Source organism: Xiphias gladius, chromosome 15 (assembly GCF_016859285.1).
Source record: "Xiphias gladius isolate SHS-SW01 ecotype Sanya breed wild chromosome 15, ASM1685928v1, whole genome shotgun sequence".
Lineage (NCBI taxonomy): Eukaryota > Metazoa > Chordata > Actinopteri > Istiophoriformes > Xiphiidae > Xiphias > Xiphias gladius.
The window spans coordinates 20,959,057-20,976,267 of record NC_053414.1 but is presented as its reverse complement, the minus strand read 5'-3'; the positions used below and the strand labels follow the sequence as shown (position 1 = coordinate 20,976,267).

At 39.4% G+C, this 17,211-nt stretch overlaps 1 protein-coding gene across 2 annotated transcripts in view; it reads left to right on the top strand.

Annotated features, from left to right (window-relative positions):
• LOC120800152 (E3 ubiquitin-protein ligase SMURF2-like) overlaps positions 1–15,386 on the top strand; it is a 66,639-nt gene extending 51,253 nt beyond the window's left edge. For both annotated transcript variants that reach the window (XM_040146019.1, XM_040146018.1), the window contains exons 12-20: positions 5,704–5,917; positions 8,391–8,494; positions 8,620–8,734; positions 9,213–9,391; positions 10,299–10,436; positions 10,705–10,825; positions 11,076–11,277; positions 11,579–11,654; positions 11,846–15,386. In XM_040146019.1, the coding sequence (XP_040001953.1) occupies positions 5,704–5,917; positions 8,391–8,494; positions 8,620–8,734; positions 9,213–9,391; positions 10,299–10,436; positions 10,705–10,825; positions 11,076–11,277; positions 11,579–11,654; positions 11,846–11,945 (1,249 nt within the window). In that variant the 3' untranslated portion in view covers positions 11,946–15,386. The remainder of the gene's footprint in view (positions 1–5,703; positions 5,918–8,390; positions 8,495–8,619; positions 8,735–9,212; positions 9,392–10,298; positions 10,437–10,704; positions 10,826–11,075; positions 11,278–11,578; positions 11,655–11,845) is intronic.
• Positions 15,387–17,211: the final 1,825 nt, after the last annotated feature.

Here is a 17,211-nt window from a genome sequence, read left to right as displayed (position 1 = left end):
TGGGAAATCAACATCTGGTCATTTGGTCAAATAGTATCCATATGTGTCAGAATAGCCCCTGGTTGTGAGCTGAAGCTCAGCTATGTTATCCAGTCAGCATCATTGACTGCTTGTCTGACTCCATATTAGGAGAGATTTGAGAGAGTCCAGATGAAGTTTTAGATCTTTGAGAAGGTCAAAATTAACAAGCTCTAATTTCTAATGCAGTTTTTTGTACTGATTAATGAAAACAAATGAAAACACCCTCTACATACAGTCCGTGTCACAGTGATAAGCACTTGTACTTTCTTTGGCCTACAGCTGAATAAATATGATCACAGAAGTCCCTGCCAAATTTGGAGTTCTACTATTTCAGATTCTTGACACAAGACAAATTAATACTCAAGCAAATCAGATTTTTATCCTGGCTTTAAGGATATTTGCCAAATCAGCTGCATTTCAAGCAATGTAAAAGTAGAACTTGAAAAGAAATCATTTAATTATTTTATCATAAGAAGTTTAAAATGTATAATAGGCCAACTATAAAGGTAAATGAGCTCAAACTCAAATACTATCTCTTGAAATCATTTTAGTATCATAAAATCATTATATAAACATACAGACACACACACACAAACACACACATATATAGATAGTAACCTCAGTTCATTGTCAAAACTCCTCTAAAAGTATTTTATTTCAATTTTTTTTTTTTTTTTTTTCCTGTCCTCTAAAGTGGTAGAGAAAGAATTAAAATAGATTTGTATTGTGCAGACTGTGGTGATGAGACTGCCCACTGACTTTGGCTCTGAAACACTAAAATTTAATGGGCCGTGCTAAATGGTCTCAAATATCCAGACATAATGGTGGATTGTTTATTGGGTGTAAATCTAAACACCCCGGGTGCCTGACAACAGGCCCATAAAAAAACAACAACGGCAGGCAGAGATACAGAGGCCACACGGGGAGACACATAGAGGAGACAACAGTCTGTTTAGACATACTGCACATGTACATAGACAATGTGTGAAAATCTGAACCTTTGACAATTTATTGGACGTATTAACCTTTTTATACCTTATCCTCAGGTCAACTAAGACTTCTGGTATATAAAGAGAAATCAGTGCAGCCAGTCAAATTGCTAACCACTTCCACACTCTGCCATGTCTTCTATCCTCTTTCCTCTCGTCCTTTTCATTTCTTTTAGTCTACACCACCCTCCTCCTGTCACCTCCTCTGTCCTCACTCATTCTGTCTCTGTGGCCCCCCACCCTCTTCTGTGCTCCAAAAACTGTTAAAGTTAACAGCCTCTCTGCTGGCACGGTGTCAGGACATCTGTCTTTTATCAATGCCAGGATTTAAGAATATTTCACCCAACTTCCGCATAGGTACACACACACACACACACACACAGAGACAGACAGACAAACACACACACAGACAAACACACACACACACACAGACACACACACACCCTGCTATAATGCGAGACTGCATTGACCTGTTTTCATATAGTGAGATTGAATGTGGTGGTTTTGGGGAGCAGGGTTGCATGTTAGAATGAGCTAAGTGCATGTTACCTCATGCTAAATGAAACAGAAAATCTTTGTTTTTCTTTAGATATCTACATAGTTGCAAAGATAGTATTTTGATGTCTTTTAGTTGAAAGGGATAGTAAAGGAAAGTATGCATACTCCAGACAGAAGGAGTGCAAAGTGAAATTTTTTTCTTGCAGCATATAATTGTAGAGCCCATTAATAATACTGGAGGATGTTTTCATTATTGTTGGTGTGCATCTTTCTCTCCTTCATGCTCTTTTTCTTTTATTTTCTTGCAGACAGACACAAAATTAAATCAAAAGAATAAAATTTAGCACTTGACAAAGGAGAAAACAGGGTTGGTCAGTCAAACTAATTTAACAGCTGCAGGGGAGAGACTCACTTTGATTTAATTTTGAGAGTTTTTGGACATGATACAATTAAATAATACAAGTCTGTTTCTGTCTGAGAAAACAGTTAGATGCTGAGTTGTCAGACAGGATGGTTGGCAGTGCTTTAGGGTCACATACAAGTGTGGCTAGTGTTTTGTCAACCCAGTGTCATCACTTACTCTTAGTATTTTTTCAAATTAGGTAAAACTTCTCTCTTCTTTTAATTTAATCCATTTAAAGCTTTCACAGCTTTGCTTTCAACCATATGTATTCTTTGTAATGATACCTATATGTAATTTCTTAAAATTAACATATCAAGCTTACTATTTACTGTTACGCTGCTGGTACTTGAAATACAAAAGAAATTTTATATAACCTTTAAGGCATTTTGTTCTCATTGTCCTGCTGTCAAAAACTGCAGACACATTTTGGGTAGCTAGAACCTAGCAATTGTTGACTTACCTTGCATCTCTTAACCCATTTTGTTGTTTGGTGGGTGTATTTTTTTTACACCATCTATAGAAACAGTTTGTGTTTTGTCTGCAAGGTTAGATGGCGTGGAACACTTTTGATATTACAACATTGTGAGTCTACAGTCTGCACCTCAGTCTCCTTCTCCCCCGAGACACATCTTGGTTTAAATGTGACTGAGACAGCCCTTTTGCCGTCAGCCTCAGACTGATGAAAGCCTTGAATTGTCAGACAGTCAGACACAGCTACATTACTGTGGTCTGCCACACTGTTTCTCACATACTTAGCTTCCTCCCTTGAACCAGCACATAGTATATGTCTGAAAGATTACATCAGTGTTTGCTGAAGGTATTTTTAGTTGGCACTGGGTTGAAGTTTAGTGGGCTTCAGAAATTATTTTCCCAACCAAGTTATAAATCTTTGACATTTTTATCAATATTTACATTGATGTTTTAAAAAGAGATAATTAGACTTGTACATTAAGGGGGTGCCTGCTGCTGGTTTCCTGTACTTCATGTACTTTTGGAGAAGGTAGAAATGTGCAATTGTGGGAGCCTGGCAGTTGGGAAGAACGTTAGAGTTCACACTTCTAATGGCAAAACACACATATATTATCCAAGTAAATAATTCTGTATGCATATATACACACTTTGACTCCACGTTTTGCAAAGTCTGCAGCAGTGGCAGCAGTTGGCCGACCTCTTTGCCCTTGTGTGCTTTTTAGGCAAGTGTAAAGAGCAAGCCACCAGCTGATATTCAGAGCAGATCAACTCATAAAGGACCCTTTGATACTCTGGGTTGGGTGGGGGGCACAGTGGGTGTGTTGTGGTGGATGGTGTGGCTTTCACACCACTACACTTACTCAGTACTCATTGAAGCCCACCTGTGCCAGCTGCCATAGAAAAGAAGCAAGTATACCATATAACATACAAGCAGACTTGCTCTCTTGTGCATGCAGTCTCTCACCAGACACACACCCAGTCTGCCTCCCTGCAAACACAGAAAGAGGACGGAGGCCTATCATGACTCTGCAGGTTCAGGTGCAGGTGATCCAGTTCAGGAAAATTTCACTCCTTCATTTCTTGACTTCCTCAGCTTCTTTCCTCCTGCTCTTTCTACCTTGGAATAACAATAATAAAATCGTCTGGCTCTTACATTGAATATGAAAGTTTATATTTCTTCCCAAACGTCGTATTTCACCCAAGCTGCCACAGCAATAAAACCATTTCTCTCTTCTGACTTGGGCAGATTTTCAGCTATGCTGTGCTTGTATTTTCTATATTTACCATCAAATATGCAGAGCTCGTCCCATTTGGAAACCAGAAACGATGAACTATGTTGAAACGTATTTTTAATTACACTGTGCCCTCAGAAGGAAAAAAAAAAGTGCGCTGAAATTACGCTTTATTATATGGTTCTTGAGCCTCCCAGCCAAAAGCAACTCATTCCATTTTGTTTTAAGGTCATCTTTTCTTCCCCTCCTCCTTCCTAAAGTGGTTTTCAGGACTGCTCTACTGCAGTCTTACCCTTTCTTTGACATGCTAGGAGCCCCAATGCCTGCCAATAAAATAAATAGCAGCGGACTTGATTATACAGGGATAGACTGGCGAAACACTGCACCCGTTTTGTTTGGAAAGCCCAAATAGATGAGGCCTTTTTTCAACCTACTGAACCAGAGAACCCAAGTGTGCAATGAGTGTTGGAATAAGTGGGTGGCTATGTGCTGCTACCTCAGAAGGCTTCTCCTTCCTTTATATACCAATTCAGGCCCCTCGGTGTGACTTCTTTGTTTGGCCAACAGCAGCCTCAATACTCCACTCCCAGCGGAGGACAGTAGCTTCTTTTCAATAAGTCCTCTGCTGGCTCAGCGTCTCCTCACAGGAAAATGAGGGCTGCTGTCCTGTTGAAGGGAGAGATGGATTATGTTTTTACGAGGCCCACCCAGGCATCTCACCACCAACACCACAGTGAGGGCTGGAGGAGGCCAGAACTACAACACTGGCCATGGCGCATCTTTGCCAAGATTGTATAAAATTATATCTTATTCTTTCTTAGAATATTCAGGCTCTGAATGGCAACAGAGCAAAAGGGGGTAAAGGTCAGGATTTAAGTTCCCCAAGTTAAGTTCATCTGACAGGCATGCTTCCCTGCTCACACCCTTTCCCACACTTATACTTGTTGTTCTGTAATAGCGACACTGCAAAACAAGGTTGCACTTTGGCCAGGCAAACAAAAACTCAGAGTAGTGGCTGGATTCTACATTATCAGAACATCATTTGTAGCCCAGAGAAAGGCATTTTCAATGCCTGTTGACAAAAAAATAAGACTGGAAGTTTACAGAAATGTTGGTGGGTTTTTTTTTTTTCCCCTTTACCTCAGAGCATGAGGAAGGGTGGCAACTCCAGCGGTCGGATGATGGAAGTTCCAGTTGTGGTTGGTGGTGGACAGGGGTACCTACCGGGAATCAACCTTGGCTGTCAGCTTCTGTAGACTTTAGACAAGAAGTAAAGATGTCTTGGGATGCAAAAGAGTAGAAGACACAGAGACACAGCGGGGGATTTAGGAGGAATTTTAAAAAAGAGAAATTTGGAGAGGTTAGATATTGAGAGAAATGTTCGATGGAGGAGGGCAAAGAGAACACATTGACTTATCTGTCCAGCTGAGCTAGCCAGAGGCGCCAGCTACTCTTACACCACTCTCCTATTGTATATTTCTTCCTTTCTCTTCCTCTGTGTGTGTCTCCCTTTCTCTGCTTACTCAGGTTTTTATCTCCCTCGCCATGTCTTTCCTAGTGGGGATATTTACCAAACGTCTGGTCTAAGACCCAGCCTGTCCACAGGTCTGGATCAGATTTACTCAGGGCTTAGTTCTCTGTTTAGTGCTCTTTGCTTTGAGAGGAGTGAGGAGGGTGAGGGCTGGAGAGGGAATTTCTTGCAAAACTCCCTAGTTCAGCGGTTAGAGGATATTTGAGATGGAAGGGATGGGGAATTCCCTAGAGGACATATCCCTCTTTCTGCTATCTTTGTATAAATCTGTTAATTCCACCAAAGCAGTGCACATGAAAAATATCCCTATGACCATGTGACGGTAAACAGCTCCTACACACCAAATAGAAATTGACCTTTGGAGAGGGCAGCTCAGGATAAACTGTCCAATACTGCTGTTCAAGTGAATGATAAATCAGACTGACATATGACTATACTCTGTCTTTTCCCTTCCGTCCCTCTTTCCTGTCGCGCATCTGCCCATTCATGCCTTGTTGATCTCTACCTCTCCTTGACTGTTTGTCTCCCACCTCCCTTTCAACCACCTTATCCCTCCAGTCATCCGACTCAGTTGAAGGACCAGGGTGGTCCCGGGGGCCCTCAGCAGACTCTGTCGCCAGCCCAGTTACCTGAAGAAGCAGAGTGCCTGACAGTACCTAAATACAAGAGAGACCTGGTGCAGAAGCTGAAGATCCTGCGGCAGGAACTGTCTCAGCAACAACCCCAGGCTGGCCACTGCCGCATCGAGGTCTGCCGTGAGGAGATATTTGAGGTAAAAAAACATACTGCGTTGCGTACCTGAATGGAATGAACCTTTCACACAGTGATAAACGTACAAACTAGATGATGATATTGCATTTGATTTAGCAGCCTAATGTTCCTGAGAACAGTCATTGAACCTAGATTGTAAAATGAACATGAACACTTCCTTCCTTTATGTTTACAGATCATGAACCATCATGCACCTGAAACTTAATTTCACTGAAATGTTCCACTTTAGCAGTGCATGTGCTTGTCTAAAAATAGTTGCGATACTCATAAACATGACGCTCTAACTTAAAATTTCTGATGTGCCTTAAACCATAAAAGGAAACATCTGAAGTGCAGCTGAACACAGCTGCAAACACACGTGCACAAATGAATGCTTAACAACACTGAATTTACCATGGATTTGTGTAATGTTCATTGATCATGTGTTCATAAAATTCAGAATCTGACATTAAAAGCATCACATGCTGACATATAACGTCTAAACATCCACGAAAACAATGGCAAGCCCAGATCTTTGCACTTTACTGGCATTTTTTTCACCCCATTTACGATGCTTTCCAGAAAAGGGCCGGGGGCAGCACAGAACCAGTACTCAGAACCGCTTTATGATTTCCAGGAAAGAGCAGAACAAAAAGGCCTTAACAACACAACAAAAAAACGATTTCTTTATTCCTTTTTCTTCTCCTCCTCTCTTTTTCTAGCTCTCCCAATCATTTGTTCTACCAAGGCAAAGGCATTCTTTCTGGATGATTTCAGCAGCTAAAGGTTTCGGGGGGTTGGTGGGGGTGGGGGCGGGGAGGGTAAGGAGCGGGTGAGAAAAGGAGCTAAGGCAGCAGTGGCAAGTGTATGAGGCCAGACATAACTTCATAACTACAAGTGGAGCAATGAAAAATATGACTTCATCCCCCTTCGACGTGACAGCTGTGGAGGGGGAAAGTTAAGTGTGAAAACCAGCTCTGCTGATCCACATGAGGTTTCATGCAGGAACCAGCACTAGAGTTTACCACCGGGACTGTGTGCACACGGATGTACATGTACTTACAATGGTTATAGTGCGATTTCCTATTTATGCATGTTCTCTGCCACAAGTTGACAGATGATTGACACAAATACAATGTCTCAATCTGTGCACATTCAGTCATTAATGCAATTGTTTAGTGTTTTGGATGCTTTTTATACAGTTTTTTCCTCTCTCCAACATGTTGATCAAGTGGACGCATACCTGAGCTCTGTCTCAGCTTTTGCTTGCAGCCAGGTTGTGCGACTGAGAAGACATCATCTGCACTAATAGTTGGACTCCATAATTTGAGTCTTAAAACTTTGAATCATGTGTTGGCGGGTTCAAATAAACTATGTAAAATGTGTGTGTTTAAAGCTCTGTCATGCTTTCTCAGTTGTAGCAGTGCTGTTGCTGCGGCGGGAGATTGTTTATTGTGGCGTGGCCTTTGAGTGTCTGGTCTCCACTGAGAGGACTGAAAGAGAGAAAACTCTTGTGTAATGTAAAAAGGAAACACACTCACCATTTGTTTAACTGTAACTGGGGGGGGGGGTACGATGAAGGGAGGCAAGAACAGAATTATCAAGATACATTTGAATAATTTTTTTTTATTTTAAAAAAAAATACTTAAAAGTAAATATAGTCTTGGTAATATTTATAGTATTTTAAGCCTGGACCTGTCCTGAACCTGCAGAAAAGAGCCTATACCTGGCCTCAGTGTGTGAGTATTCTCAGGCCCTGTCAGCCTCAAGCCGAGCTGTAGACCTTTGGTGCAGCACTCAGATCATCTCTCACCTCTTGCTAGAAACAGCTTATTGTTGTTCCCCAGGTCAGTGTTAATACTGCAACTAGCTGCTTGATCATAGTCGTCAATTGTTTATGTATTTTTTTAAAATTGGAAAACAAGGAAGATACATACAGTTGTTTTTTTTTTATTTAATTTTTTTTGTTTTAAATGTCTTCGTTTGTCCAGCATTTTGCATTATTCTTGAATGCTAACAGTGTCCAGAAAAGAGCTATTGTGACATTGTACCAGTGTGTCTTCTGGCTCTGCTCTACGTGCAAATCCTTGATTATAATGAGAAATCTATCTATATCTGCAATGAATACATTAATTCTTTCAGGTTAACCTCCATAGATCCATAACCTAATGACATAACAGCATGAATATTCCCCTAACTTAGACTAACCAAAGTGTAGATACACCGCAGACTGTTTTGGTTTTTTCCTGCAATCTTCATCCCACACATCATGAGTACCTGGAATCTCTGAGGTTGTGTGCTGGTCCCTTAATGATCTCACTTTTGTAGACATTTAACATGTACACACATGCACCCCAGCAAAGCTTCAGAGTTACTATTTTTCAACTCAGCAAAGGTAAAAGTGTAACCTTGTAGAGGCCTGGCCTGTGATATTAAACCCAGTCTTGTTTTATGTGCTGTGTAATATTAAATTTACTGTATGTGTTGAACCGTAGGAGTCGTACCGACAGGTGATGAAGATGCGTCCAAAGGATCTCTGGAAAAGACTGATGATCAAATTCAGAGGAGAGGAGGGTCTGGACTATGGTGGGGTAGCAAGGTAATTTGTTCCATGTTTATTTTTCTGTTTTTATGTGATTTTAAATGTCAGCATAACATTTATTTATGCTTGTTTGGCATTATTGGAAATACATTTTTCACAGTGAATCTGTGTGTATGTGTTAGGGAATGGTTGTACCTGCTGTCCCACGAGATGCTGAACCCCTACTATGGCCTGTTCCAGTACTCCAGAGATGACATCTACACTTTACAGATTAATCCTGACTCTGCTGTCAACCCGGTAGGAATTATTTCATTTTACAGTCATAACTTCTATTAGACATGTGATAAGAATTTATGTATCCAGACATTAATCAGATGCAGACAAAAATGTGAAATGTCTTTTTGTTAGAATATCTACCAGGATTTTGGTGGGACATCTTCAGATGTTCAAGCTAGAGTCAGAATGATTTCAGCTGTCATATGACATCATGTGAATTCCATGAATTCCATGATAGAAAAAAGGCAAAAGAGATTTTTTGTTATAATTAAACATATCATAGTGATATAACTTTATTTCGGTAATTGGATTCTGTTCAGTACGTGGACAAATGGATTTTTTTTTTTTAAATTTTCATGCTGTAGTTTGATAGAGCAGTCAACTATCTCCTCTCCTGGTTACTGGCATGGTGGTAAATCTGAATCTGTATAAACAGAATTTTTATTAAAATTGATATGAATTAAAGCCTTCGTATTAATACCCCTGTTTTTATCTGCAGGAGCACCTGTCGTACTTCCACTTTGTGGGTCGTATCATGGGAATGGCGGTGTTCCATGGCCACTACATTGACGGAGGTTTCACTCTGCCCTTCTACAAACAGCTGCTGGGAAAACCAATCACGCTGGACGATATGGAGTCTGTCGACCCTGACCTCCACAATAGCCTCGTCTGGATTCTGTAAGACCTTTTTTTTGCCAGGCAAACCATTATTTTCTAAATGCTCTACACTAGCAACCCAAAGTTAAAGAGAAAACACATATTACCAGTATTAAGACTTCAGTTCAAAAGCAATTTTCCTGTCAAAACAAGTGGAAGTACAGGGTTAACCAACACCCATTTTAAACTAGCTGTAACGTTATACTGGTTTTCTGATTGTACTAGTAAAACAGTAAAATAATTTTTACAGATGCCTTGACATTCACTTCAGAAGGTTTTATTTAAATGTGTGTCATGTATACAGAACGAAAAGCAGTCAAAACAGGATAGAGCGCACATACTTAAGATGCACACATACACTTGACCGCTCTGTCCTCAACTGTTTTGCAAAAACCAACCAATTCTAATGATTGTGGTGCCCCCTGCTGCCAGTTCAGATGAATGTCCGATCTCCAAAATGAACAACCCTGCTGGTTTGCACCTTTTGACATAGTGTTAAGTTACAGTTTTTTTTTAAAACACGAGTGTTTACCACATGTGGAAGCTGTGTCGTTCTTATGCTAATAGGACCTAAAACTAACTACTTTTAATATTGTCACCTCTTTTTATGATGGTTAAGTAGTTATTCCTGCTGACTCATCATTGATCATGTTAAAGTTAATGAAGAAAAACAAAATTCAGTGCAAATAAAATTAAATACAGCAAATATTAGAAACACGTGAAAACTCAACAGTCGATCAATTGCTAAAATTGATCAAAATAAAACACATGGGATCTGATGATGTTGACTGCAAAATTACTACTCCATGTCTTTGTTTTTTTTTGGCACAAGTCCTAAAAAAATTGAGGAGATGAAATGAAACTAAAAGCTGATTCCTATTGTGACATACTGTACTTTCTCTCTCTCTCTCTCTCTCTCTCTGCTCAGGGACAATGACATCACTGGCGTCCTGGACCACACTTTCTGTGTAGAGCACAATGCCTACGGAGAAATCATCCAACATGAACTGAAACCCAATGGCAAGAGTATTCCTGTCTCAGAGGAAACCAAGAAGGAGTATGTTAGGTATGGAGAAGGAGGAGCACATGTATACAAAAAAAAAACAAGGATGTGACAACAAAATGCAAATAAGCAGCCGAGTCCAGCTTCAGCCCACAGAAGTGCCACATTTTTACTGTGTTCACACAGATCTTCAGTCGCAGTGCAGACTATCGCATTACCTTTAATTCTGTGTCATGGTGATGAATCTGTATTTTGCTGTACCTCAGGTGTTCAAATAGCTGAGAGACGCCCTCCGTTTCTTACCCTCCCTCCTCTCTCCTCTTCTCCGCAGGTTGTATGTGAACTGGCGTTTTCTGCATGGCATCGAGGCTCAATTTCTGGCCCTGCAGAAAGGCTTCAATGAGGTTATCCCTGAGCACCTTCTCAAAGCCTTTGATGAGAAGGAACTGGAGGTACGGCAGAAAACTCTTTCAAAATCAAAGTCATCACATTACTGTTTACTGTAGTGCTTAAACAGCTGTCATTAGCTGTTTTTATTAAAAAACATTTTTATTGTTACTGTTTGATGGGGAAAAATATCTTTCATTCCATCCATCTAACAAAAAAGAAAATACAAAAATATGGGGAACACCATACTGATTTAATACCTAAAAAAAGAAACTGTGTTAATATTAATGTTTCTCTCACCCTCTCTACTTTCAGCTGATAGTTTGTGGCCTGGGAAAGATCGACATCTCAGACTGGAAGTCCAACACCCGTCTGAAGCACTGCACCCCCGACAGCAACATCGTCAAGTGGTTTTGGAAAGCCGTGGAGTCATTTGACGAGGAGAGGAGGGCCCGACTACTGCAGTTTGTTACTGGCTCATCGAGAGTCCCACTGCAAGGCTTCAAGGCTTTACAGGGTATTTATCTGACTCTGTGTTGGTTAACCTGTCCTCTAGTCTGACCTCTGTTGCCAGTTCTAATGGTTTGCTCAGTAGAGAGCTGACGTCCTGCCCCAGTTCTGGTTTAGCTTCTGTTCTACTAGCTTTCCAGAAATTTCCACGAACATGCTTTAGCTTTTTCAAAAGATCAGTGAAAGAAACCCTCTGATAAAAAAATTGTCTGGCATGGCCAGTGGAACAAGGGCTTGATTATGAGTAACTTAATAGTGGAATTTGATGGTAAACTGCACCTGATGGATCCTTTGTGTTTTGACTACAGGTGCCGCAGGGCCCAGACTCTTCACCATTCATCAGATCGATGCCAACACCAACAATCTGCCCAAAGCCCATACCTGGTGTGTGTCACACCTGCAGACACAAATGCATTTGCAAATAACACACACACACACACACACACACACACACACACACACACACACACACACACAGACAAGCTTATTTTATCATGATAATGGCAAACAATTCCTTTGAATCTCTCATAGCTTCATTCGTGTGGAATCATTCTCTCTCTCTCTCTCTCTCTCAGCTTCAATCGGATTGACATTCCGCCCTACGAGAGCTACGACAAGCTGTACGACAAGCTGCTGACGGCGATCGAGGAGACCTGTGGCTTCGCAGTGGAATGACAGACACGTTGGAGAGTGTTTTTGTGCGTGAACATCTGTAACTGTGTGCAGGACTCTGATAGACTATTCTTATTGGTGCGACATGCTGACAGGCTGGCTCAGAGACTGATGTTTGCGTCTTTGACCTGCCTGCAGTCTTCCTCTTCTCTCACTGCTGTCCACATTCTTCTCTTATCGATATCTGTTGAACAGCTGCTAGAGAGTCATCCCATCCTTTTTATGTTTTTTTTTGTTTGTTTGTTTGTTTTGGTGAAGTTCATGTGAGATACAGAGAGCAAATTAAGAGCTGTTAAGAGCCGCGGGAACAAACAATTCAGTTTTTTGTCATTTTGAGTGGGCAGTTTTTCTTGTCGATTCCCTTTGAAAAGCTGAAAAGACCTCCAATGCCTGGTCTTTTCTCTTTAATCTTATCAAATCAGGAAGCAGATTATCAACATACAGTTCAATCAACACACATTTGAATATCATGCATAGATATTTCTTCTAAAGAATCTTCTGGGGCATTGGAGAACAGTGAGTCACTATTTTGTTTTGCAATTTGAACTGATTGAACTGAACTTTGTCGTACTAACATTGCAGGTAGTCATATCCTGCCCTAAATAGCCACCTTAACCTCAACCAATACACCTTCCAGTCCTCACGGCTGCAGAGTTCATCTTGCAGGGGCGCCACAAATTCCTGCTACCTCAGTGTAATGCTCTGACGTTTGAAGGGTTTCATTCCAAAATGCTATGAATCATCTTTTGTAAAAGTTGGTAGCTGATTTAATTCATATTCAGAATACAACGTCTTTAGTTTTTACAGCAATGTTCCATAATTAGTTCAATTTTTATACCAACAGTCACTTTGTACCTGTAAAACCATATAATTGAAATAGTTAATAGATCATTTTGAAATGGAACTCATACACACTGACTTGGATGTACAGTAGGTCTGATGTTTTGTGGCATTTTTGATTTGAGTTTGTGGCAGTTGTTCATAGATTAGGGACGGACTCTGGTGAAGAAGAAAACATAAACCTTACTTTTTCCCTGAATCACTGCACACCGTGGCCACAGCTCTTGTAAACGTGTGTCTGTGTGTTTCTGCATGTGTACACAAATGTACATTTGTATGCAAGGAAGGTAGACATGTAAACAAGTTCGCCTTCAACTCTACTAGCACAGTATCCTGTATATGTTGCTGCAAAGCTGATCGAACCTCACTGTTTGAGCCTGGTTCGTCTTCCTTTTCTCTTATTCACACACTTGTCTCCAGTAGTTACAAGTATGCATGTTTTTTTTTTCATTCTATCCAACCCAGCGTAACTCAGCACACTTCCTGTCAGATCATATGTGAAAAGGGCACAACCGTCCTCGGGACCAGGCTAGATTTAAAAAGCCTTTCAAGGCAGATGTCTATTTTCAGTCACATCAGTTTAGTAAGGCAGAAGTATTTCTCTCTCTCTCTTGTCACTTTAGAGCACTTTACAACTGAGCAGTGATGGCAGGAGTGCTTTCGTCATGTTAGATTAAAATATATCATGTTTCATTTGCTATACAGCTACATTAGAAATATACAGAGTAAAAAGTATCTATACACCTGTAATTTTGAGTATATATGTACAAATACATAGCTATTTTGTATATTGTTGCTTGTTCTTTCTGTTCAATTTAAATGCAAGCATGTTGGTGTCTGTCACAGACCTCTTTGCATTCTCAGGTGATGTTCTTTGTTTTTTTTTTTTAATTTTACATTTATTAGGCTAGTATGTGAGGAGGGATAAAACTGGTTTTAATGGAAGCTATATTTCAGAGGCCCTACCTTTAAACCCATAATAGTGTAAAACTTGGCAGTTTAAAGTGAGATTTTCTTTTGGTCAATCACGTTGCTCTCGCACGCACACACACACACACACACACACACACACACACACACACACACACACACACACACACACACACACACACACACACACACACACACACACACACACACACACACCTTCATAGGAGACTAAGACAGGCCATATTTGCTGCTCTAGACGTCTGTGTCACCATTGAATACCAAACAGCACAGACAACCATATTTCATATGCACAAGAGCAGTCTGTTTGCAACATGAATTTTTAAAAGCGAGGAAATAGCCTGAATGCTTTTGGCAGCCTCACATCCTCAGAGCTGCAAGTGTTGGCGGCTGACTGCCAACTGCTGCTGAACTCCTGGGTGCTACACAGTGAAAATGTTCAACCAAAAGGAAAAGTCACAGTGAGGAGCAGCTCCATCACCAGAGCCTCCATCCAAAAAAGAAAGAAAGAAAAAAAAAAAAAAACCTCTGCATGAATGGATGCTTAAGAGGTCAAGCCTATTTATTTGCTTAATTATTACTCTTAGAAAACTTGTTGACTTGGAAAAATCAGTTGAATGTTCCTTTTTATGTATTCTGCCTGCATTTATTTGCAACAATGAACGGTTTGTTAGCTGATACTCAGAAAACTTGTTTTTGGTCATCATGAGACAAAACAGAGAAACAAAACTGGACATTGAAATTGAAATTGTCCTCTTTGTACAGTTGCAGAGAATTTATTTGGTCTTACCTTTGATAACCCAACTCAGAGGCAGAAAAGAAATGCATTACAAGTTTTTTGTTTTGTTTTGTTTTGTTTTGTTTTTTCTGCACACATTATGCATACTTGGGCTCCAAGTTATAATCAGACACTTCCTTCTATTTACCAAATAGTTAATGGACTGATTGATTTTTATGTAGATAACATATATACACACACACACAGGTTCTTGATATGCACACACATATGTTTGTCCAGTGCACACAGTCCTCTTCTGTTTTTTGTTACTTTTTGTTGACACCAAGTTTTCTGGCTGGTTCAGTCTTCAGTGCAAAAGTTGTGGGGGTTGAGTACTTCCAGACAAGGGGAATTCCACTTCTCCCCAGTTAAGCAGCCAAATTGATGATACAATTTTGCAGGTCGTTAACTTTAGCAAGCTTTGATGGAAAGACATTGTTGTCTACTCAGATTGATCTGATTAATCTACTTGAATAAACCCAGAGACAATTTGGTCAAAATTATGTATTGTAATGATGGTTTCATTTGGTACAAACTGCAACAACAAGCTCTCCCCACACTTTTCAACACAAATTTACATTTTAATGTGCAAATTTGTGTGTGTGTGTTTGTGTGTGTAAATGTGTTTTGATTGAATTCAGTACAAAACAGATTTTTTTTTTGTTTGTTTTTTTACTGCACCATGTTTTATTTCTTTTGATTCTCTATCTGTTTTTGTATTTATTATTACAGTATACGTGTTCATAGTTTTTTCACATCAGCTGCTCTGTGAGCTTGTAACTGACACCTGTACATAAGGACAATAAAGAAGCAATGTAATAAACTTCTTGTACCCTTGCAGAAAGCTGAGCAATAAAACTATGCTGTTTGGACCTCACAGCATTATGTTTTATAGAACCACATGTATTTCTGTCCTTTTTTTTTTGCTGCAGATGATTTTGATACGTCATTAATGACGCTCCTAGTCAATGGACTGAAATAAGCATTCAAGAAGTATGAGTTTGTTGAACAACGTGAGCATCTTGAGGTATCATCGGTGATGTCTGAAAGTCAGGACTAAAGATGATGTCAGTCAAAACCTTAAGAGGAAATCATTTCACAGAAAGTGAAAGAGAAGGTAGCTGCACCAAAAGAGCCTCTGATACAAAAGCCTTGTTGAGGCAGATCTGTGCTGTGAAACTCAATCAGAATCAAACATTAAGAACAAATGTTCCTTGGGCCTCAGAAGTAAATAGCAACAAAGGGGTTACAGTGCCTCTGGTCCCACTGGCCACATGGGAAACAAAGCCATTCAATAATAAATGATGTACTTACTGTTATTTCACAAGTTTTTACATAGTAAAACTTTTTATAGATGCCTTTGACAAATGTGATATATATATATTTTTTTTTTTCTTTTTCTGGAGGAAACTGTAAAATTGTTTTGCTCATCAGGCAACTCATACAATATGATTCATTTAGAAGCCTAGAGTGGCCTCCTCTGACAATAAGAACCCCGAAATCAACTTATTGTGAATTTACAAATTTCACGTCCATAAGTCCCAAGTTTTCTCATGTATTCATTGTTATAATTGGAAATTCGCATCTCTCAAACTTATCAATTATAAGAGATATGTAAATATTAATTTGCTGTAGGAATTACTGAAAGATTCATAAGCAGTGGTTGGAAGAACTGAAGTACTAAATTAACTAGTTTACTAAATTAAAAGTAGAAATACCTCACTCTTATAACACTCCATTACAAGCAAAAATCCTTTTACATAATTACAGAAGCATTATACCAAAAATGTACTTATAGTATAGTACTGTAAAGTGTAGATAGTATTTTAATTGTGTCACTGGGCAAAGTGGAACTAATTTTACCCTCTAGTTTTTGCTGCATGGTTACAACAACACATTACATTTCATAAGGTCATCATAGATTCTGTGTGTACATTCGTAATCTACAAAGTAATGTATAACTGTGGCTGTTAGATAACTGTTGTGTGGTAAAATGTACATTATTTGCCTCTGACATGTAGTGGAATAGAAATAGAAATTTTGTTTTATGCTACAGTTGTTTTTATTGTTTTTATTTATATCTGGAGTATTTTACTACTATTATTGTTATTATTATTGCCTAATTTCTAGTTGAAAATCATGTAACACATTAAATAACTTTGTTTTGAAAAGTGCTATACAAAGTATATTATTGTTATTATTATTATTACTATTATTAGCTTTTCTACACTGGCTAAAAGTAGGATAACTATACCTTCTGTTTTTTTTATCTTGCTTTCATTGTTATAATTTATGTTTATGAAATATATGTAGTAATATGTATGTATTAAACATGTTTTATACTTTCTTCTTTTATATTTTTATATTGAGTTATAATAATGGTGTGATTGATGTTTTGGTTCTGTTATGCGATACTTTTTCAATAAAGTTTGAACAAAAAGCCGTTCTGAGTTACGGCACCCGGGAGGAGCCAAAAAGTGAAAACATAAAAATAAGACCCGTAAGCAAGCCTTTGTTTTTAGCCCACATTCATGAAGTTGCCACAAGCTAGTGCCGTATAAATGGGGGAAATGGAAGACTGTGAAGTCATGGAAGCTAGACCCTCTGTAACCCCTGAACCGTGTGTAAAGAAACCTAAGAAGCCGCTATCGGAGGAGGCCAAGAGAGTGAAGCGGGAAAATGACAGACAGAGAGGGCGGACAA